The sequence below is a fragment of the Canis lupus genome, chromosome 26 (genome assembly GCF_011100685.1).
Source record: "Canis lupus familiaris isolate Mischka breed German Shepherd chromosome 26, alternate assembly UU_Cfam_GSD_1.0, whole genome shotgun sequence".
NCBI classification, from domain to species: Eukaryota; Metazoa; Chordata; class Mammalia; order Carnivora; family Canidae; genus Canis; species Canis lupus.
In genome coordinates, this window is record NC_049247.1 from 38115605 (window position 1) to 38140013 (window position 24409).

The following is a 24409-nucleotide window of genomic DNA, read 5'->3' on the forward strand; positions in this document are numbered from 1 at the left end:
CCCCTACTCCCCCGGACCCCCGCCCGCTTCCCTCTTCTACGTGTGGCCTCCCCCCGCCCCACGCGGGCTCCGACCGACACGGACCGCGAGGGTCCCGCAGGTTGCGACCTCCTGCGGCGCTCCCCGGAGGGAGGCCGAGCGCGAGGGCGGGGCCGGGGCCGGGGCCGGGGCCATCCGAGGGGCGCTCTGGGCGCCGCGGGCGTAGCGAGGGCCGCCTGCGAGCACCGCGCGCCGGGACAGCCGCTCCGGGCGGCCTCCGCGTCCTGGCGCACCTCCCCGGGCGGCGCGTCACTTCCCTGCGCTTCACCCGCAGGCCGCTCCGGCCCCGCTCCGGCCCCGCTGCAGCCCCGCTCCTCTGGGCGGCCCCGGCCCGCCTGGTGGTGCTCCCCGGGCAGGGCAACGGGCGCGGCGCCCCTCGGCCGGCGTGGAGGGGGCCGGGGCTCAGGCGGCAGGTCGGTGGCGGCGCACGGCCGGGCCGAGCCCTCCGAGCAGCGGGGCCCGCAGCGGGGCGCACCCGACAGTCCCCGGGCCCGGCGCAGCCGCCGCAGGGAAGCGCAGCGCAGCGCAGCGCAGCCGCCGCAGGGCGAGGCCGGCCCCGGCTCTGCGGCCACCGGCCCCGGCTGTCCGGCCGCGGGGGGCACGTGCGTGGACGCGGGTGCTTGTGTAACCAGCTCCCCCGGCGCCGCGCCCGCCCGCCGCCCGCCACTCGCCGCCCCACCGCCGCCGCTCGCCGGCCGCCCCCGACCCTCCTCGGGGACTGGGAATTTGGAAAGTTCCCCAACTAGGGCACACGTGACCGCCCCTGGAAGTAGTCCCGGCCGCGGCCCGCGGAGCCCTCCGCCGCCCCTTGAAGCCCCTCGGCCCCGCCCACCCGCCGGGCCGGCGCTCCCTCCCGGCCCGGACTCCTGGCTCGGGCCCGGGGCGCAGCCCGACGCGCGGACGCCCACGCCGGCCCGCGGCCATCCAGCCGGCCGGGTTTTCGCGGCGGCCCGCGGGGGGCGGGGCCAGGCGGCCTCGGAGCCCGGAGCCCGGAGCCCGGAGCCCCGAGCCCCGAGCCCCGCGCGGACCGGGCAGCAGGCGCCCCGAGGGACGGACGCCCGCTCTCGGGGGCGAGGCCGGGGCGGCGCGGTGGTCGCGTCCCCGGGGTCCTGGGCCCGCGGCGGCGGGGGTGGGGCGGCGGGGCGAGCCGGGGGCGGGGACACGCGCGGAGACACAATGGGGGGAGTTCCTCGGGCTCACGCCGACACGCGGGGGGCGGACACGCGGGGGGCGGACACGCGAGGGACAGGCACGGGGGGACACGCGGGGGGACACCGACACGCGGGGACACAATGGCGGTGTTCCTCGTGCTCACGCCGACACGCGGGGGACGGACACGCGGGGGGCACAATGTGGGTGTCCTCGTGCTCACACCAATGCGGGAGGGACGGGGGAACACGCGCGGGGGGTGCTCGTGGTCACACCGACACGCGGGGAGCAGGCACGGGGGCAGTGGCCACGCGAGGGCCATAGTGGGGGTGTTCCTCGTGCTCGGACACGCGGGGAGCGGACACGCGGGGGCACACGGGGCGGACACAGGGAGCTGCGGGCGGGGGAGGGGCGCCCCGGGTCCGCTGGCCCCGCCCTCGCCCCCTGCGCCCCCGGTGCGCGGCGACCTCCGTCCGACTCGGGTCCCCGACGCCCCCGCCCGCCCGTCCGTCCGTCCGCCGCTGCAGGAGCGGCCGCGGCAAGTGCAGCTCCGGGGGCCGCTCGCACTGGGCATGCGCGGCGGTCGCCCCCCGCCCCTCCCCCCGCCCGGCCCCGGCCCCCCCCGGCCCCCGCCTCCCCCCGCCTCCCCCCGGCCCCCGCCTCCCCCCGGGCTCCGGGGCGCCGGGCTCGCGGCGGCGGCGGCGGCGGCGGCGGCGGCGGCGGCGGCGGCGTGGCGGGACTCTTTGTGCGCCGCGGCAGGATACGCGGCGGGGCGGGCGTGCGCGCTGCTCGGCGCCTCGTCTCGGAAGCTGCAGCCATGATGGAAGTTTGAGAGTTGCGCCGCGGAGAGGCGAGGCCGCGCGCAGGGAGGGAGATGAGAGACGGCGGCGGCCGCGGCCCAGAGCCCCTCTCAGCGCCCGTGAGCAGCCGCGGGGGCAGCGCCCTCGGGGAGCCGGCCGGCCGGCGGCGGCGGCAGCGGCAGCGGCAGCGGCAGCGGCGGGCGGCCCGCCCTCGGCCTCGGCCTCGCGCTCGCGCCCGCGCCCGCCCCCCCGCCCGCGCCCGCGCCCGCGCCCGCCCGCGCCCCCGCCCTCGCGCCCGCCCGCGCGCCCCCGCGCCCGCCCGCGCCCGCGCCCGCCCGCGCCCCCGCCCGCGCCCCCCGCGCCCGCGTCTAGCCGTGCTCCCGTCGCTCGGCGCCCCGCGCGGGGGACCGTGGAAGCCGCGGGCCCGGCCGGGCGGCGGCGGCTCCGGGGAGGGGGCCGCGGCCGCCGGCGCCCCGCTGCCCCCCCCGCTCCCGCCCGCACCACGGCGGCGGCGGCGGCGGCGCGCGCAGGGCCCCGGGCCGCCCGAGAGCCTGCCCCCCGCCGCCGCCCGGCCGCCCGGCCCCCCGGCGCCGCCCCGGCCCGCGGCCGCCAGCCCGCCTGAGCGCGCGCAGGCCCCGCCGCCGACGCCCGCCCCGGCCGCGCGAGGGCCGCCCGCCGCCAGGCCCGGGGCCGCCTGCAGCCTGCGGAGGAGGCCGCGCCGCCCGCCGCTCCTGCCGTCTCTCTCCTCCTTCCTCTCCAGCCACCGGCTCCCAGACATGACAGCCATCATCAAGGAGATCGTCAGCAGAAACAAAAGGCGCTACCAGGAGGATGGGTTCGACTTGGACTTGACCTGTATCCCTTTCCGCGCGGCCGCGGGCCCCCGCACCCGCACCGGGACCCCGCACCCGCACCCGCACCCGGGACTCGGGACCCCGCGCCCGCACCCGCACCCGCACCCGCACCCGCACCCCGGACCCCGGCCTCGGCTTCCCCGGCCCGGCCTCCGACCTCGGCCTCGGGGCTCCGGCCCGGCCTCCGACCTCGTTCCCGGCCCCGGCCCCGGCGCCCCGGCCCCGGCGCCCCCGGCCCCTCCGCCCCTCCGCCCCTCCGCCCGGCCGCGGCTGTCGGGCGGCGGCGGGTCCCGGCCCTGCGCGCGCCCGGCCCCTCCGGAGGGCCATTGTCCGCGCCCGCGGGACTCGGTGCCCCTCGGCGGACCCCGGAGCCGGGAACCCGGGCTGCCCGACGCGCGGAGGGGACGCGGCGCCCGGGCTCCGGGGTCGAGCACGTTTCGGTCAAACCTTGGCTTTAGGCCCCCAGATCGACGGCACAGATTAGATGAAGATGAAAATTAGCGTTGCACGTATGCAGATTGCATCAGAATCTCGCAGTGATTTAGTTTCCTGGGTTGCTCGCATTGATAGACTTTTTTTTTTTTTTTAATTCGTAATGGGAGTTGTGAGCTGATTTGCATAACTTTGGAAGCAGAATCGCTCTCAGCACTCGGGGCGTTCGTTGGAGGGCACAGAAAGTAGGTTCGCGTGTGCTCACGCCGAGTTGAATTACAACCGGGAACTGCCTCTCCCAAGTTGTGTAGTTCGCGATCAATAGTGTCACAGGTAACGCACGTCCTGAGCCGCTCTTGCTGCTCGGTCTTTCTGAAATTTGCCTCCCCCTCCCCCTCCCCCCCTCCCCCCTCCCTTGATGGGGTGATCCAGGACAGGGCATGGGATTTTGCAGCTCAGCCGCATTTTAGGTTCAGTGGTCTTGTCTCACGTAGCAGAATGGGGATTGACTGCTTCTTGATGCCGGAGGAGCGTGTTGTGTGGGTTCTGGGGTATTGTGTGCAGCAAATCGTGATTGCAGACATGAAGCTTCAGTTCTTCCTTGAAATGCAAGTGCCACTGCGAGTCCAGAACTGCTGCTCACCTCATCCAGCTTTCAGGACTCCTGACGCCGCGTGATGTCCGTTAATTGTACTCGGGCTCGGGTGTAAGGTCAGGTGTAATTTACCAGCTAATCACCAGCAACGCAGGCAAGAGCGGATCACTCCAGCTTCGCATGGTCTAGGTATGTTAGCTGGTTTTCCACACAGTGTCTTGAATTTACTGACTCAGGTTGTTGAATGACACAGAAACCCGAGAATTTTTAACAGGAGTATCGTTTCGGTTGCCTAAAAGTTAGGCCTTTGTACCTGAAAAGATAGCGGTTATTGAAAGGCATTGATCTTGGCAGTTTCAGGTATAATGAACTGGTTTTGATCAAGAGTTGGGGCAGAGAGCCCTCCTTTTTTTTTTTTTTTTTTTCCCCCAGAATGGAAAGTATCACAGGCGTTCAGCGTTCCTGCTTAGGCCAGTGTCTAAGGCATGAAAAACAGAATTGACTTGTGGGTCTGAGATGCCCACAGCATCTTATTAACAAGGCCTCTGTGAAGGCCAGAAGTTTGGTGATGTGAATTATAACAGTGGACGGTATTTAGTTCAAACGTGATTGCGTCGGTTGTTATTGGAGGATTCTTAATAAAGATCATTTTTAGCGAACACCAGTAAACATTTTGCCTAAAGGTGGAGTGGCGCTGAAGGATCCATATGTCCTGCTAAACACTGTGGGGAGGATTTGGTTTTTGAAGAAAATTCTTTACATCTGAAGAGGTTTTTTTTTTTTTTTTTTTTTTTTTATAATTCCCTTTGGATTACATAGCAGCACATAAACGTGCACAGCTAATTCTGCCCAAGTGTCTGTTTTGAGCTGAAGGTAAAAGTCACCGAAGAAGGAGCTTTCTAGCACACAAAACGTAAGTTTTCTGTTGATTAAAAAATTATGTATTAGAAGACTATTTAGAAGTTTTGGAGTCTGCATTGATTGCAACACTGGTCAGGCTGAACTTGACCCGCTTGCCTAGAAGGTGACCAGTTGCTGGACAACTTCTGATTTGTAATTTATTTCAAAAGCAATCTAGCGTTAGTGTGAACTGACAGCCGTCTGGGTGTATAGGAACAAATTGATTACACGTTTCTTTGACTTTTTAGGAAAAAATCCCCGTGCAAAAACCAATGTCTGTGGATGCTGTTTGGTAGATTGCTTTTATCATTCAGAGTAGGTTTATTTTTACGTTACCCATTTGCTCTAAAATAGTCAGGGCTTTAAGATTCAGATCGTTCTGCGGGGTTCTTACACAGGAGTCCTGAGCTGGTTGGCCAGCTCGCCTTTGACTTCACAGGTGTGTGCCTCCATACCTGAAATTTACGTGACCTAGAGACTGTTACTAGAAGGGTACTTTTAGTTAGGGTGTGCATAGAAAGCAGTGTCAGACGCTGCGTCAAATGACTAGTAACACTTGATTTCTAGAGTTGTGGTTTTATTGAGCCAAATATATGAAAAAAAAATCATTTAGGAAAAAGTCAGTGAAGGGCTCTTTTTTTTTTTTTTTTTTTTTTTTGTTAGTTGGACTTCCAATAATTTTGATTACACCAGTGCACTTTGGTTTGCTTGGTTTCGCTTTAGGGTTCTCTGTGTATTGTGGGGGGAAATTAAGGTGGCCATTGAGGACTTTGGCAGGTTGTAGTGTCTGCTTCAGCAGCTAGCCTGTGAGAAGTTACGTTCCCTTATGAGAGTAGTGATTGGAGCATTTCTATCTGATAAGAAAGATGAAGAACGTAGTGATTTCTCAGAGGAAAACTGAAGACGATTATTTGCAAAATTGAGTTGTCCTAAAAATAATTTGTTAACATCTGTTAGTCTGGAAAATGGTGGTGACCATGAGACTAAAAAAAATTTTAGTGTCTTTAGATTTCATGGGAACTTTAGGCTCTGTTTGTATGTATTTTTACATCTTGATAAGTTTGCGTCTTTTCAAATATTAACCATAGGGAGTATTTTTAACTTGTAGAGGGTAACAGTGACTATGGAAGTTAACTGTATTATCTTTTAAGATCAGTGATTACTGAAGTGCCCGTATTGTGAGGTGGTTTTTTTTTTCTTTTTTTTTTTGTTGTAGTTGTTTTGTTTTTTTAAGATTCTATTCACAGTTTTTATTTTACACTGTTTTGTATCTGCTAAGTTGTATTTCTTTTCCGAGCAACATGACTGGGCATCCTGATCGCTGTGTAACAGTTTACAAACTTCATTTTCATAAAGATTGTTCAAGAATAGAGCGCATCTAAAAGGAGAATAATTCACAGTTTATATGACTTTGTATAAGGAAAAAGGAATTTTATTGCTGTCCATTGTAAAAGTTTGCACAGGAGTACAACCATCAGTACAGATTTTACATTGCTTATGATACACTAAATGAATAATAGATGAATAAGCGTCATAAAATATGGTGAGGTATAACCACCGTAGTTTTACATTTATTTTTAGAGAGCATAGAAAAAGATGCATTGGTGTTCCTTACCTTTTAGAATTTTACTTTAACACGAGAAAGGCGGCTATTGATATTTTAGTTTTTATGTGGGACGGTGTATCTGCTTTTTCCTAATAACCACTCAAAAAAAATACTCAAACTTCTTAATGTTCGAGGTTTCCTTGGTTTTTAGAAGTGAAATCTCTGATTCTTATTTTCACATGTTCTCATTTTGAGAGTTGCCCCGTTTGCTGTTGATTTGTGTGGTGATAGCTTAGTACTTTTTAATATATCTTAAGCCACTTAATCACTTCAGTGACTTTTAATGAAGGAATATTTATTATGGGAAAATCAGTGCACAAAGTTTCAACATTAATTCACTCTCAGTAAACATTGTACTGTAAAGTTTTGACCTCAGCCTTTTTAGTAAGACAGATGTGTAGGAAATGTTTTTATACTACAGTAATGTATGTGAAATGGAGTTTGTAAAGAGAGATTGAGAAGTGTGCATGCATATGATAGTTTCTCACTTCCTTGGAATGTTTGGGCTTGGTCATGGTACAAGGAAGGATTTAGCTTCCAGAAGCTATGTTATTAATTATCATGTAAAACATTTCTTTGATATCATTTTTTTTTTCCCCTTTAGAGACCACGAGTTCTTAAGTTCTGTTTCTATCTTGCAGAGACCTCACTCTTACCTTTTTTCTCCCTCTCTGTTTTTGTGAGCTAAACTTTGATTTTAAGTGAGGTCAGCATTGGAGAATTCTTTTGGTGACCTGAATTCTTTGAGAAAATGTGTTAGAATTTGTTCTAAGGATGGAGAGACTTAAGACATTTGTATCAACGTCTGAGATAGGGGTCAGTAATGATTTCAGTAAATATTCAGTTTTACAGTGGCTTTCTGTCTGGTAGCTTTGAAATGAATGCATTTGCTCTCAGAGCTGTCAGTAATGTTGAGGTTAGACTGCATAACCTTAAGTTCGTAAGGATTTGCTGAGCAAACTGATATCCTTAATTGTTTTATAAAGGCCACTTACTGCCACATGCATTCTTTGCTGGGTGGTCTGTCAATATGATTGCTTTTCTAAGCACTGGATACCTGCACCCACTAATGGACAATAGTTTCCTTTGTCAGGAAAGGTAAAGTTAGCATATTGGATTTGACTCTTCACCTAGCCTCTAAGTTTTTGAAATTTTTTTCACTGGTTACAGAAAAGGTATTAGCAGTCTGGTTCTTTACAAGTAATTTGCGCTGGAATAAAGGCTGTTGGGAAACATAATAATATAAGAAGAACAAACATCACTTAGGCGTGAATTAGTTTTAGAGGGGATATTTCAGTTCAGTATAGTTAGGGCATATTCTCTTTATTTGCAGCACTTTGCATTTAACAGGCAGGTGGACGTCTTCAGGGTGTCAGGGTATACACTCGGTTGTCCTGAGAATACCGACTAGTGGATATGTGTGGCTACACCCGACAGCACACGGTGTGCACGTGGTGTGGAAAGGAAGACTGTTGATGTATCATATTTTAGGTGGTTATGCACTTTGATTGTCATCAATAGTCATCACTTCAGATATGGACAGTGGATCTGCCATAAGTGTTTGAATATTCTGTGTAGATGTGTAAGTAGGTACAAAGTTAGCAAACTCATAATATTTCTAAAAAATGAGGCTACCTTGGTCGATACTGTTTTATCATTTTCACATAAGGTTACATTTATTTTAAATTACATTAAAATATTGACCATTAATTTTATCTTCACATTGTGTGTACATTGTTTCATTTTAGATGTTAGGGTGGTAGAGTAGGTAGGTCCTGGAGCCAGCCAGACTGGCCTGTGTTGGAACCCTGGCTCTCCCGCTTAGCAGCTGGGTGACTTTGGGTAGGTTGCTTAGCCTTTCTCAAACTGTTTCATCTGTAAAATTTGTCTTAAAGAATAAAGGAGATAATATGAGTAACTCACTTAGCATACTACCTGCCACATTGTAAATACTTACATGGTAACAGCTGCTCTTAAGAATTATAATTTCAGGGATCCCTGGGTGGCACAGCGGTTTGGCGCCTGCCTTTGGCCCAGGGCGCGATCCTGGAGACCCGGGATCGAATTCCACGTCGGGTTCCCGGTGCATGGAGCCTGCTTCTCCCTCCTCCTGTGTCTCTGCCTCTCTCTCTCTCTCTCTCTCTGTGTGACTCTCATTAAAAAAAAAAAAAAAAAAAAAAAAAAAGAATTATAATTTCAGATTACCCATATAGGAGAAATTATTTGTATTTTCATTTATGAGAGCAGTGATTGTAACTGAATTTCCTCAGTTTTGGACATGTTAGAATTTTCACTGGGCCAAATTACGAGTATTTTTTGAAATACGGGTATTCCTTTAGGAGTTCTAAGTCGTAGGTGTCTGTGACTTGATTGTTTCATCACAATGGAATATAAAGGTCTGTTCATTCATACTGTTGACCAGAGGCAAGTTAATCATGCTAATCAAAAAGTGTTTGCTTTGAGATACTGAGGTAAGATGAAAACTTACTGTTATTATTGCGTAATGAAGTAGACGTTTTAAAATAAATTTGTTATGAATTTTTTTTTTTAGTGTTAGAGATAGGTCAACTTGTATATTTTATTCACAAGGTAATCTTCTCAAAACAACTTTTAATGTAGAATACAGAAGTAATGTACACAGTTTACCCATAAAGGCGTGTGAGCATTTGTTTTTAAGTTCATTTTTGGTTGGGAGAGGCATGCAACTTTGAGTGCTAAGTTAGATTTATTACAGCACAATTTACACTTAATGTAATCCAACAATGCATTCATATAATTTAGGAATTTTAATTTTGTGTTAAACCTTTGTATTCTTGCATCACATTTTCACATTTGATCAAGAGTGAGTATCAATATAATATTAGGCCTTGGAAACGGGAAGAAAACTAAGGGGTCTTTTTTCTTCTTCATTGATTCTTGCCAGGGGAGGAAGGATGGAAGAAGCTTGAGACCTACCTGCTAAAGGCCATTTTGTGTGCATAGGGATGGTTCTTTTTTTTTTTTTTTTCCTTTGCTGGTCTCCCAGTACTATCAGTAGTAAAGCATTTGCTTTCCAGTGAGGTTTTTTTGCTTATTTGTTTTGCGTTGCAGAATGAATGGTGCTCTGTCTCATTATCTATGACTATTTGATGATGTGATTTTTATATATTATGTATCATATAAACTAGCTGTATCTTTGGTCTAAGTCTTGATAGTAGAATTGGACATTTTGACATCTTACAGGACAGTTGAGTTGTCTGAAACTCTTGTGCCACATGCCATCTGTGTTTTGCTTTATGTCACTACCCAAAACTTAGAGTTGATTTAATATTATTAAGACTCTTTAGGATAGTTTCGAATTTTATTTCGATTTTTGTAGATTTTCAGGCTAAAATACCAGGTTTTGTTCTTTACTATTAATTGCAAGGATTGCATTCTGCCAATTTTATATGTTTGATACTTTTGACCTTTAAAAAAGAATGTCTAAAGGTGTTAGGAAGTGCATTGTGATTTGAATCACATATTCCTTAAATCACATGTATTCTTGAAGTGATTTATAATATAGCATACATGTCCAAAGTTGCAAACAACTCTGTTTTAAAATGTATGCGTTTTGCATATTCTAGACATTCTGAACTGATTGGAGATTAAAAGAATCAAAAACTTTTTTCTACTTTTAGAATGAAGTTTGGGGGATGTTACTAAGCTTGATTTTTAGGTGGTTATTTTTAAAATGTGTATTTATGAATTACTTTACTCTGAGTCTGTTAGAGATCAAATGGAATGCTTGAGCTTTTCCTGTTTTTTTTTTTTTTTTTTTTTTTCATAATGTGAAAACAGTGTTTTGCCAGGCTTTATTTGGCCAATGTAAAATTTATTTAACATTCTCAATCATTCAGGAAATATGAAGTAAGAGAAAAATGAGGACTTGAATCAGAAGGAGTTTGTTTTTTTTTTTTTTTTCTGTTTAATTAATGTAGTAGAATAAGCTGGCATATATCCTAACAGTGTCTTATCTTTGTTTAGTGGTTTGTTTTTTTTTTAATTAATAAAGTTTTTGCTTAATCTTTAGCTCATTTGGTTTTGCAAAGAAGAAAAAAGCCTGGCAAGTATTCCCATCTTTTATTATTATTATTATTTTTTGTAGTATAGGAATCCTAGTTCCAGTAAGAATCGGTAGCTTGTTAAGGGCCAGTAGACATGGAGTCCAAAGAAGGATGTAGAGATTTTAGCCTCTTGGTGCAGTATTTTCCCTCATTATATCAGTAGCTCTCAAATTTGAGAGGGTGTCAGAGTAACCTGGAGGGCTTGTAAAACCGGAGATTACTTGTCCTACCCTGAGAATTTGTGATTCATTAGGTCTGGGCTGGAGCCTGAGAATTTGTATTTTTAAGAAGTTCCCATGGCCCGGGGAATCACACTTCGTGAACCATCGTGTTATGGTATCTTCAATCAAACAAATCCTTAATGTGTTATTTTCTTTAGGTTGATAGAATTTATACATACATTATCTCATTTGATCTGTAAATCCTAAATAGCTCAACATGGCAAATATTATTCTGATTATGTAGATGAGACAGTAAGTTTAGAAAAGCAGTGTGATATGGTAGAGCATGGACTTGGGAGTCAGTTAGCTAAAGTCTAGCTTCACTCCTTGCTCGGCCACTTATCAATTGTGTAATAAAAGATACGTTGCTTAACGGTAGCGAACCCTGTTTTCCACATCTCCGTCATGGTGGTAAAGATCCTCGTAGGTAGTTTTTAGGTTTGTTAGAAGTAGAGGTGAGGTGTTTTCAGAATATTGGTTGCCAACTGGGAGTGACCTCCTCCCACCTTGTCTGGGCCTTTGGCAGTGTCTGGAGACATCTTTTGGTGGTCACAGCTGGGAGATGGATATGGGAAGGATGCTCTTGGCCTCTGGTTGGTAGAGCCCAGGGATACTGCTATACAACCCTACTACTGTGTAGAGTATGTCCCTCTCACAACAAAGAATTATCTGGCCCAAATTACCAGTAATGTGAGGTTGAGAAATTCTACTTTAAAGGTATAAAGTGTCTGGTAGGTAGTAAGAGAAGTATAATATTTGATAAAAGTCATTACCTTTGCCCTTAGGCTGTGGTATTTTAAGAAGGTCAATTTGCTAATACATGATGGAGTGAGGCTTTTAACATCTAGGTTTTCTCACTGCTGCTAGGCGAATATTCTTTAAAATGGGAACTTTGTCACAAAGGGTATCACTGGTAACCAAAAAGGCTTGTTTGAAGAAGGCTCATGTGTTATTTGGCTGTTAGTGAAAGTGTTGCTTTGAACTTCTTTTAGAAAAGGCTGAAGATGTTTTCAATAAACTTGTAAGTGTAATGCACCGTAAGATTTATTTAAGAGGTATGTAGAACTGCTCTAATAGGATGGATAGGCTTTATTTAAAAAAACAAAACAAAAAAAAACCTCTTTTTTTTTCATTTTTATGTTGCCAATAGTTTTTAAAGTAATCTTTAGCTAGTTTCCTTTAAGTATGTAGTTGTTGAGCTGTTAAGAGATGTTTTGCCCCCCATGTACTTGTTTTTTTGTTGTTTAATGCATTTTTTAAAATTTATTTATTTATTTTTTTAGTCTGACGCTTTATTCTAAAGCTGCTTTTATTACAGTCAGGTATGGTGTAGTTATATGTGTTGATATAAAATGACAAATTTCTGACAAGCTCTACAAACTTCTCATGTCTTTCCAGATAAAGAAATTAGGCCTGACTCTAAGGTTCTCTGATGCATGTGTTACATTCTTTTTTCTACACCCTAACTTCACTGTGTCAACCTGTTGAATCGAAAGGCTTTAATTATCTGATTTAAAAACTTGTATTAATGTGACGTTTTTAGAAAAAATTAGGATGGAGCTTTAGATTAGTTCAGAGATGAGAAAATGACAGGGGAACAGCTTTGTGGATTCTGAATTTGTTTTGTTTTGTTTTGTTTTTAGGGCAGACAAATGTAATTACAAAAGTGTTCTAGGTGTAGATTGCTGTGATTTTCCTTTTTTTTTTCTATTTGCTTGATTTTATAATTTGCTTTGCCTCTCACTTTGCACAAGCAGAGTAAGATGTCAGGCCTGTTTTAAAAATTTTTTTTTTTTTTTTTAAAGCTTTCTTTTTTAGGAAGAAATGTGATTTGAAATTCTCCCCTCATGGTTTTTTTTTAAAATTTTTATTTATTTATGATAGTCACAGAGAGAGAAAGAGAGAGACGCAGAGACATAGGCAGAGGGAGAAGCAGGCTCCATGCACCGGGAGCCCGACGTGGGATTCGATCCCGGGTCTCCAGGATCGCGCCCTGGGCCAAAGGCAGGCGCCAAACCGCTGCGCCACCCAGGGATCCCCATGTTTTAAAAATTCTTAAGAAATTTAAGTTTTGACTGAGTGTTGTGATTTCTTTTGGAAATTGCAGGAGATACCCAGAGATACTGATAAATATTTTAAAACCAGGACTGCTAATTATATGATAGCTTCAAATTTGTTAAGAAAAACAGATGGCATTTATTGCTGTAATTTAATTGAGTAAGGCTTATGGTATTTATTTCAGTATATGAATAATAAACTTCATTTGCTTGCTATACTTTAGAAAAAAATGTGTCTTATAAAAATAAAACTAAGGAGAATTTTCAAAAAGTGCCTATTGCCCTACTTCTCTGAAACTTCATGTTTCTGTACTGGCTTCTAGTTTTGTTTGTATGCATCTACTTTAAAATGTAGTTCATCGTTGTGGATTTAAAAGGTGTGTGGATTTTTAAACAGTTTCCAGAGCCCCTCATAGCTGCCTTAATTATTTTAAATGGTGAAGTTGTCAGAAATATTTGTTTCCCTGTTGTTACACATTAGACTTTTTTCCAGTATTTGGCTAATATTTTTTTCTGTTATGTTCTGATTTTTCTTTAGAGTGGATTTAAGATGACCTGAATATTAGGAAAGATTTTCATGATTTTGATTCACAGAATCATAATCTGTTACGCACAAAGCTGAAATGTTGGACTCCTGAAACTTTTTTCCCCTTAGTTATTTCTAGGAAAGCTATTCCATATTTAAAATCTAAGCATATTTTATTTATTTAAGACAAAATAAAACTTTTCCTATTGTAGGAATATTAAATTGTATTGAAATTAAAGTGGATATACAAGTAATTTTTGAATAAACCATCACATCATTTTATACCAAAGTCAATACAACTCTGTCACTTTCCTGTCTTTAATCAGAAAGGGTATGGCTTGTCATGATGATACTGTTTCCTGGAGCATATTTTGAATGATACAGTTTATATTTGCATATGTTGCCTCAGTAATTGGTGATACTTATTGATGAATGTTTGCTGTGCATTTCACTTGTAATCAAAACTTGGCATTTGTTAGCGTCAGATTTTAAAGTGCCCAGATATAAAATATTAAAATAGGGAGATATTTTAACCTTATTAGCTAAATGATTTTTCTTAGCAAATGTATTAATTCATGTACTTATAACAAAAATATTGAGGAAGAAACAAATTCTTTTTTTTTCTTTGTTTTAAACAATTAGTTGCTAGAGTAACAATTTTCTAAGTGAGATAACGTTTCAATACTAAAACATAAGGAAATTTTTATCTAGGTGTGGTATATACCTTTTTGGTGCTAATGAAAACAAAGTAATGATAAAAATACTTTGTGAATGTATGCATGTATGTTTTTTGAAAACTGAAGAAGCAATCTGACATCTGGATAGTTTTCATGGACTACTTGTAGGAAATTTTTTGTAAAATAAATATACCAGTACGTCAAGAAAGTATGATGTAGTTTGAATATCTAGTTTCTGTTCACTGTGATCAGGATTATAGGCAATACTGTAAAATACACTAAGGTGCTGGATATTAAGGCTACTTGGAATCTTTTTAATACTGAAAAGGTCACACAGATTGTGATTATTGTGTAGTGTCCAAGAACTAAGGCTTGCCATCTGTTACTCAGATATAGGAAAAAGTTAAGATAATCTAGTGATATAAGTGGTTTTGACATTTCTGTGTTTTGGAATCATCTATTAATTACAGTCTTTAAAGACTAATATCAGATTTTAAGCTTTTGCAAAAACAAAACTTAGTGGTTATGCCAGTGTTTATATTTTTCTACTAAAAATGCAAAGATAGGGTTGAGAACTAAAGCTTATGTAATGGAAGCCTGGCTTTTAGTCATTTAGTTTTACAAGATTATTTGGATATTTAAGTGGAAACATCATGTTTCAACTTGAGCTATTATATGAGATTTTGGTATGTTTTAAACTCCAATTTTCCTAGCAGTTGATACATAAGAATTCATTATTACAGAACTTCATCAGGGAACTGATTTAATATGTATCCCTTAAACGTTTGCTTTAAATATTTTTCAGGCCCTCTGCTTTCTTGTATAACTCAGTTCTTATCTTTCTGCTAGAAAATGAGTTTCCCCATTTAAAATTTTGCTTTTTCCTTTTGAGCCACAATATAAGTTGTTTTTGTGACATAATTCCTTTTCACGAACCCCTGAAAGGGTCTTGCCAGGTACAAACCCAAAATTGCATTTTGGGTTTAATAGGGTCTGATTAATTATCATATACTTTTATTTATTACATTGACTTTGTTTTTTTATTGAGAGTTTGTCATCATGCCAAATGATTACTATGACCAGGTATAGTATTTCAGTTTAGATATGATTTTGTATTTATGTTCTCACATCCAACTTTGTGTTTAGAGCCTCTGTTTTTTTGTGTAAGAAACATCTTGCCAATTTCAAATTCATATCTGATGAAAGTAGATTGTTTTATTAGCATCACTTTACAGAATTTGTTCAGGTCTGAACTGTAGGCCATAGAAAGAATGGTGCCTTTTTGGACAGACAGATGTGTACATAAATTATCTTTCTCACATTAAGTGAGGTGGCACATATGTAGGTGACATCTTTATCCAAATACTAAAAGTCTTTCTTTACCTGTTTTGTTTACCTAATCATATATAAAGGGTGTGAAGCCTTAAGAGCTCCTTTCCCTTGCTTTCATTTCTGTCCCTCCATCTCACTGTTGGTGTTTTTGTTTTTCTTATATGTTGAACTTCATGTATTTAGAAAGTTTTACTGGTTGACAGAGTTAGCTGCTTAGTTTTATCTTTCATGTTTCAGCTTGTTTTCCAAGATTTTTAGTATATTCTCCTTTGCATATGAAGATTCTACAACTAACTTCCTTTTTCCCCCAATTATTACAATTGGATTTATACTAAAATGGTATTACTTCAGGAACAAGCATTTATGGGTAGCTGACTAAAATTAAAGGTATAACCTTTTCAAGCCAAGCAATGTAGACTTGCTCTTATATTTTTAAACATACTTAAAAATTTCATAGCATTAAAATTTTAAATATGAATTTTGACTAGTATTTTGGTAAATGTAATTTCAGCGTTTTTTTGATAATCCATTATTCAAATGATTGTAAAGTTGATACAATGATTAAAAATACCCTCAAAAAAAAAATACCCTCAGTGGGAATATGAATCATATTTTTCAATATTAGAAGAAGGCAATTATCATAAAATCATTAATATGATTCTTACTAATGTAGTAGTAAATGCCAATATGTGTGCCTTCATATTTTAAAATAGACATGTATTTCTAGTTTTATATTCTTATCCAGGATTAAAATACAGCAGTTAGGCAAAACTATTTTTGCCAGTTGGAAAAAAAAAGAAAAAAGCATGTCATTTCTAAATGATTTCCTGGCTTAGATATAAAATAAAGAGACTGGATTTTATTATATTAGAGCCAAATATAAAATGAATCAGTCTAGCACACACTTGTTTGGAGCTTTTCTGGATTTAAAATGGTTGGAATTAGCAGTGCTTTCATTGAAAGGTAAATTTTATTGTTAGAAGTAAATTTTTTTAAATTTTTAAAAAAGATTTATTTATTTATTTATTATTTATTTATTTATTTATTTATTTATTTATTTATTTATGAGAGAGAGAGAGAGAGAGAGAGAGGCAGAGACACAGGAGGAGGGAGAAGCAGGCTCCATGCTGGGAGCCTGACATGGGACTCGATCCTGGGACTCCAGGATCACGCTCTGGGCCAAAGGCAGGTGCCAAACCGCTGAGCCACCCAGGGATCCCTGTTAGAAGTAAATTTTAAAGATTTACAGTTTTAGTTTAAATTAGTAGGAAAATGAAAACCCCATTTGTTGGAGACACATTTTTGTATTAGGACTTTTTTTTTCTTAGTACCTTATGTGTGTAGTAGTTTTTGACTTAGCGCGTGGTTGCATCTAAAAGATCAGTACAGTTGGAAATATTGGAATCTTTTTTTTGGTGCATTTTACTAATAGTGAATTCACACTAAATATTATTAGGCCTTTGTTCTCAAACTGTTGACACATACCTTGTCATCTTCTGTGTCTTACCTGTTTGAGTGTCTTTTTTTCCGTAAAAGTTAATGGCCTTATAGAGCAGCCAAAACCTAGTGTTTTAGATAGTTGTCTGTGATAAAATGATAAAAAGCATGGCTTTTATAATGGAATGAATTACAGAAGAAACATAAACCTAACACTGAATGTGAAGATCAGAGCATAAAAGATACACCTACGTACTTTATAGTAATGCTGGATCAGTGTTAAAATTTTAACTTTTCTGATTTTTTAATATATTTTATTATGATTTTGCTGTAGAAAATGAGAGTAAGCATTTGGCTTAGTTTAGGTATATAATGCTGACAAATATGTCTAATGCACGTTGAACTGACGATCTTTCTGAAAGTTCTGTAAGTTACAACCATATTTGATTTGTCATTGGGAGTCAGTCTTGAACAAAAACCAGAGGGGGTGGGGTGGGGTGTGGGTGTGCGTGTGTGTGTGTGTGTGTGTGTTTGTGTGTATTTTAACAGCAGCAGAGTTCTGAAACAGGAAATCAGCCTTATCGTATTCATCCAGAGACCTAGGAAGAAGGTAATTGTTTCTTATGCTCGTTAAAACCAGTTAGTTGGGCAACTTAAATTTTTAGAGGTTCACAGATGTAGGTCTGAACAGTTGTAGATGCATTATTTCATAACAGCTCTGAAGAAAATTTGATTAAGTTTGTTGAGGGGAATAATCTCTCAGCTGATATATGAAAAATATTGTACTTTGGATTTTAGAGTATTGCTAGCATTATCAGTGACCTGATAAGGTACTTTTATGTGGTTCTAATTTGCTTAAATTTAAATCAAGTTCAGAAGGCCTTGATTGTTCCTTTAAAAAGTATTTGTTTAAAACTGCGTAATCGTCCATTTAAACAATAGAAAAAAAGTTAATTCTATGTCAGGTGTTTCTTACTGGAAATTATCTTTCCCTTTTTGTTAATGTATGTATACTCATAATTACATACTTAGGTATTTGTTCATGATTTAATTTTTATCTGTCCGTGGGTAGTCGTCATTTTTAAAGCTGGATAGTTAATATTATATCGAGCTAGATACCATGCTTTGCTTACTGTACTGTATTAGGAGTATTTCCATTTTCTCCCTTTATAAACAGCACTGGTTGTGACTATCTATGAATAGTTTACTTTGTTATTCTTAGAGTACATTATTAGAGTGGAGTTTTTGGAATAAAAAGTAAAACAGTTTCATAGCTCTTTGATACAGATTGCAGATTTCTTGCCAAATTAACCAATTTATAGTATTGCTACTAAGTAGAAGAATTACTAGCAATTCTTGATGTTACCTTTGAAGAATGTGATATTTTCCTTTAGAAAATGAAATCTAAGGGTACCTGGCTGGCTGGGTTGGTAGAGCATAGGACCCTGAAACTCAGGGTCGTGAGTTCAGGCCCCACACTGGGCATGGAGCCTAAGTTTAAAAAAATAAATAAGTAAAAAATAAATTTAAAAAGAAGACGACCTCTAGGAAGTGAGATCTAAACTTCATTTTAAAGCAAAAATATGGGTAAACTTTTCTGTCAAGGCAAGTTGGTATAATGTAACAATTTGAGAGAAAGTTGTGAGCTCCTAATTGTTTGGAGGAGTAGAAAGCTCCAGTAGAGCTCATAAATTATTTGGCAGTCAGTTTCCTTTCTGGTTTGGCACTGTGGGCAGTTAATTTAGAAGTGTTAAAAGGAACCTAAAATTTATGCTAACGTGAATTTAAGTGAATATATTGGAATTCTTTTCTAATTTGTTTATAAAAACATCATATTGGGTTGCTTTGTAATGAGACATTTAAACTAAAATTAAATAACACGGCATTTCTAGGTGGCATCTCTCATGCAACCTCAAATAATAACAACTTCTTATTACAATAGTAGAGCTCTTTGCAGTTTATGGAATTGAAGATAATGTCCAGATATCTCATATGATCCTTGAAACAACCAGTGAAGAAGTTAGAGCAGCTGTTAGGATCATTATTTTTGCAGAAAGAAGAAACAAAAATATTTGAGGCCCAGAGATTTAGTAACTTACCAGCAGTCCATAGGCTTTTAAGTTGAAAGGGGAGAATGGAACTCTGGTCTTCTATATTAAATGACATTATGCATTACGTATTTTAGTGCAAGGCCTGACACCTAGGAAATATTTAAATATTCCTGTGTCCTGTCGTGTTTCTGACCCAATACTTCTTTATTCCTAAAATCCCCATTTTTCGAGCATTCTTTCTGTTAATATATCCGTAGTTCAAGTTTTGGCACCCATTTCATTTTAGAAAATAAGATTTTAGGCTTTATTAATTTGCTCTTTACATGAATGATTATATGCTTTATATGTTAGGACAAATTGTTCTCAAATAATGAGCAATTAGCACCTCATCAACTGGAAAATTCAGGGAACTCCTATTTCTGCTTTCCTACCAATATGAATCTTTAATTTAGAAACCAGATACAAACATTTTACACATTTAATAGGGAAAAATAAAATCTAATAAGAAATATAAAATGTTTCATTAGATGAAACTCTGACAGAAGTCTGTGAGTGTGGCAATTATTTAAAGCATAATTTGATTAGTAAAGACACTATGGATATAGCTGTGACATGCATGGAAACTATTTGTTAAATTTAAACTTCTTAAAAACTTTCGGGAAAAAAATGTAGACCTGATGTAGCTTATGAATCAGTGGCTGAATTATTTTTCCTCTCACCTGATCCTTGAGTATCTGTTGGTTGATAGCCCTGAGAGAAAGCAGGGGAAAACCTCCAGAAATTCCTGGAAAATAGAATTAAATGGTGAAGTCCTGGTATTTGCTAACTTGCTTTTCATTTTCCGTGTCTTCCTTCATTAGTCTGACTTTATTCCTTCACTCCTGCTGCCGGATAAGCTCGGTGTTCATTCCTCTCGTGAGCCAGGTGACTTCAGATTGTCTTTTGATGCTTTTTGGTCACTACCTCTGTAAATCTGTATGTCCCTATTTGCCATTCATGCTCCATGTATGCTACGGCTTCATATTGTTAACTTCTAGCTAACTAGAGTTTAAAGAATCTCTTTATTTGATCTGTGGATATAATTTTTCTTAAAACAATCGTGGCAAGAAAAAAGTGTTACTGATTTGAATACTAGTACTGTATACTGGTATTGTAGTGTAGAAGTTGTTTGGGGATAAGTATATATATTAAGTAGTACTACAAAGAAACTTCAGAACTGCTTTATTTTCCATAATTAAGATTCAGTCTATATTCAGAAACACATTTCTAAAATAAGGCTTAACAAGCTATTTTTTTTATCCTCTGTTTGAAAATTCTAGTTAAATTTGTAACATAAACCACGTTAATTTAGGTTCAAGTAAAATTTTAAAGACAAAGTAGATATGAATTATCAGCTCACATGTGTTTTTCTAAAGGTATTTTGTTAATTAGATGTAACTTAGAATGTACTGTCTAGTGTTTTAAGTCATGATTGGATGCTTAGAATAGCCAGTAAAAATTTACTTAGCTCCTATAGTAGCCACATTATTTTACAATATGTCAGTTATATTATTGGTGAAATTGACTTCTGTGGACTGGCTTTAGAACTTAATTACCATTTTTTTTTTCTTTCAGTCTACAGTATTCTGTGGTGTGAGATGGGATTGTTGTAGCACTTAAATCAAGACTGTCCAACATGATATGTATGATTATCAAAGCTCATCAATGAATCACTTAAGATCTTGTATGTAAATTTTGCCTTAATTAAAACAAATTGGACATGTTTGCTCAAAGGTGAGGCGAAAGGAGACTGTCTGCTGTTACGTCATGTATCTCATCTCCAGATCTCCTGTAGCAATGGTGGCCATCCACCTTAGGCATGACAAGAAGTACCCACATGTGCACATACACGCATTTCTTTTACCTCTCCACTTATTGCATGTAGCCGCTGATAATGTGGGGAAAGAAGACCTTTTTTTCCTTTGGGAAATTTGGGAATATTTTACATTTGTTCTTAATTTAAATACTTAAAAGGCAGGTTGCTAGGGTTAAGATTTCACACAGTTAAGGTTTCTGTTAGGCTTTGATGCTCTTTAGAAGGATTAGGTTGGTTACTCAATAGTAAGTCAGTGTCATTGGAAAAAAAAAAACCCAAATAGTTATGGTGAGCCCTTACAGTCTGGGTCTGTACCATTTGTTCAATTGATGGACAGCTGTCACTATGTTCTAGTTGTTTTCCATATATTGATGCGTTTAATCCTTATAAACAACCCTGTGTGATAAGTACTTTGAGCAGTCCCATCTTACACAGAGAACTGAAGACAGGTAAACTTGGAAAAGATTTTTTAATACATGAAGCTGGAGGTCAAGTCCAGGCAGCTTGGCTCTAGAGCATATGTTCTTAACCATGGTGCCACCTTGCCTGCAAGTAGATTACTAGATGGCAAAAATATTTGGCTTCCTTCAGTGACCTAGTTATTCTAATTTTTTATGCTCAACATTTATAAGTTATTAGAGGAGAATTTCATATGAAGCCCTCTACTTGTTCAAAAGTATATCCAGTAAGTGCAGGTTAAGGCTATTCTGTATTAGAAATCTTGTATATATATTTTTTTTTTCTCAGTTATTTTTATTTGGTTTACATTGTCTAAAAAAAGCGTATCAAATTTTTTACATTGGGAAGCAAAAAAATCATATATTAGGTGTTTATTGGTATAATTCTTGGCATAACAAATATTTGTCTCAAAATTCAGTGCTTATCAATTGCTGAAATCAGTTCTGGAAAAGCCAGTGGAGTTTTGTATTGTCTTTTAGAAGTTTTAAAGTTTTAACATCTGATTAGTAGATTCACTTTCATTTGAACCTGCTCCCTCTGAAAATTTTTATATTTTTATTATTGATTTGGAAATAAAAGAGATCTTCATCTCCTTTCATGAGGCAGCATGGTATAAAAAGCCTGGGCTTTGGGTTATGTATCTAACTGGTTTGAATCATAGCTCAGTACAGGAACTTAGTGCAAATTACCCAGTCTTTTTCACCCTCAATTTTGTCATTCATGAAATGGGAGTATCAACTCTGTAGGATCTTTAAGATTAAATGGGAATGTATTTCTTGTACAGTGGCACACGCTCTCTGTGTCCTTATAACTTATGATAGATGCTAAAGTCTTGGGTAAAAGCTCAAACTATGAATAAGGATGGTGAGAGCCTCTGTGAACAATGAAATCTTAAAAAGACCAAATGCCTAGGTTCTGTGTAAAGGAAGAGACCCCCCCAGGCTGATTGTGGCCTTTGGCTCTTTATCTGTCTGGTTAAATCAAACTCCCTGCCACAGCATCCTTAAAACTAGACCCAGTCTTCCATCCTGCATTCTGCATACAGCCTTGTGTGTGAGTCGCGCTGGACTGCTTGTGTGTTCCAGATGTATGTATTTCCGTATCCCTCTTCTGTCCTCTGCCTGGAATGTTCTAACTGCTCTTGTTCGTTCTCCTGTCCTGCTGATGTGTGACTGACTTCTTAAGAATTATCTAACATCACCCACTTTGTGAAGCTTTATCTGTGCCCCTGCAGGATTCATCCCTCTCTCTTTGTCTCTTAAAATGTCTTGGTCTTATATTCAGGAGAGCCTGTGGCACCGTTGCACCTCCATGTGTCTGCCTCTCCTGATAGAGTAGGAACTCTTCCAGTGCAGTAGTCTTTGCTTACTTAGGCTTCTACCCTCAGTGCCCCTTGCACAGAATGCTCGCTCTGTGTTTGACTAATTGAGTGGAAGAGGGGGCCAAGTGAGTTTAATGAGTGTGTAACATAACATCCCTTTTTATGCATAGTTATAGGCCTATGGTTTTTTAAAGTAAGTTAACTAAGTCTTTTGCAACCTCATTTACTTTATTAGTTAGCATTCATAGTGCTAACTAATAGTTACATTTGAGTTTAGTCCCAGTTACAATGACTGCATTTCCAGGGGCTTTGTACTACTGTGCTTTTCTGCAAGGCTAAAATCTTACTAGCATCTTCACTGAAATGAAGGATTCAGTTGGAAAGTTTGTTAGTAGCAGTAATTGTTATTTCTTTGAATAAAAAATTTCTCTGTTGCTCAGAAGAAAAACTTGGGTGACCAGTTTATATTCTTGACTGACATGTATTCATAATTTCTTAGGTAGGAATTCTGGATTGGTGGCAGCTGCTTTGGGTTTACTGTTGCCTCATTTTTTTCCTGAGTGTTATTTCTCATTTTCTATATGTTGGTGCTCCCAAGACAGAGTTACAAGGTAAAGATTATTCACTTTCAGGAATTAATACTGCTACAGGCTTAATTTGAACCTCCAATTTCTTTTTTTTTTTTTTCTCATGAATGGACATACTACCTAAAACATTTTGGTAATTGAACGTAGGTCTTTGAATTGAGCTACATTTTTAGGTGGAACTACTTTCTCATGTGAGAATAATAGATGACAGCTATTATTTGTAATGTTAAAAATGATAATCCTAAGAGTTTCAGAGCCTTTATAGTAAAAGAACCCTTTGAGGTTGGGGGTGAATTTCTGTACTCTTAAAGTGACAAAAATTACATGGTCTTTTATCGTTATATGAGAGTGTGTGTGTGTGTGTGTGTGTGTGTGTATGTGTATATACATATATGCATTTTGATAGAAATTCATTTTTTAAAACTATATACAGAGCTGAATTTAAGTCATGAGGGACAAGACAATATTTTGTCATGACAGTAAATAGACTTGTAGATAATTATAAAACAATTCAAAAAATGTTTTAGAAATAGTGCAGGTGCATTGTATCAGCAACAGAAAATATAAGACAAAAATGAGAAAAATATATATATTTCCACCACCTATACATGATTATTTGTGATCTTTTCGTCTACATGTTTATTATGGATATATATGCATTATATGTGGCATAATGCTGTATATTCTCTCTTGAAACCTTTTTTTTTTTTTTTTTGTCAGTAATGTCTGCTTTTCCATGTCAGTAAAATTTCATCTCACCTAATGCCCAGATCATGTTCAAATTTCTCTGGTTGGCTCAAAAATGTTCTTTATGGCCGGTTTGTCCAGAGCAATATCCAAAATAGTACTGTACCTATGAACTTGGCTCCTTAGAACACTTAAGTCTTTTTATTTTTTGAAGATTTTATTATTTATTCATGAGAGACACAGAGAGAGAGAGAGACAGAGACACAGGCAGAGAGAGAAGCAGGCTCCATGGTAGGGAGCCTGATATGGGGACTCGATCCCGGGACTCTGGGATCATGCTCTGAGCCGAAGGCAGACGCTCAACCACTGAGCCACCCAGGCGTCCCATAGAATGCTTAAGTCTTTACATCAATGATAGCTACCCTCCTTGCCTTTTTAAAAGACATTGGAGCAGAGACTGGGTCATGTGCTACAGATCTTTTGAATCTGTCCAGTTAATTCTCACATGTCATTTAGCTTGTTTTCTTTGTTTTATTTACTGTAAATTATTGTATTTATTGTAAATTAAAATTTATATCTAAATGCTTGGTGGATTCTCAGATTGAAGATACCTTAGTTATTATAGATGATGCTGTGTCCTTTGTATTGTATTTGTATTGTATTATAGGATCTCTATGTAATTTTCTTGGTGATGGTGATGGACCCCCTGAAATTGGGTGGTGGTGGCCCTTTCTGCCTG

General features: G+C 41.5%; 1 protein-coding gene across 1 annotated transcript in view; it reads left to right on the forward strand.

Annotated features, from left to right (window-relative positions):
* Positions 1 to 2656: 2656 nt before the first annotated feature.
* The window catches only part of PTEN (phosphatase and tensin homolog), an 84112-nt gene continuing 62359 nt past the window's right edge, over positions 2657 to 24409 (forward strand). The window contains exon 1 of the mRNA NM_001003192.1: positions 2657 to 2843. Coding sequence (NP_001003192.1) covers positions 2765 to 2843 — 79 coding nt within the window. The 5' untranslated portion in view covers positions 2657 to 2764. The remainder of the gene's footprint in view (positions 2844 to 24409) is intronic.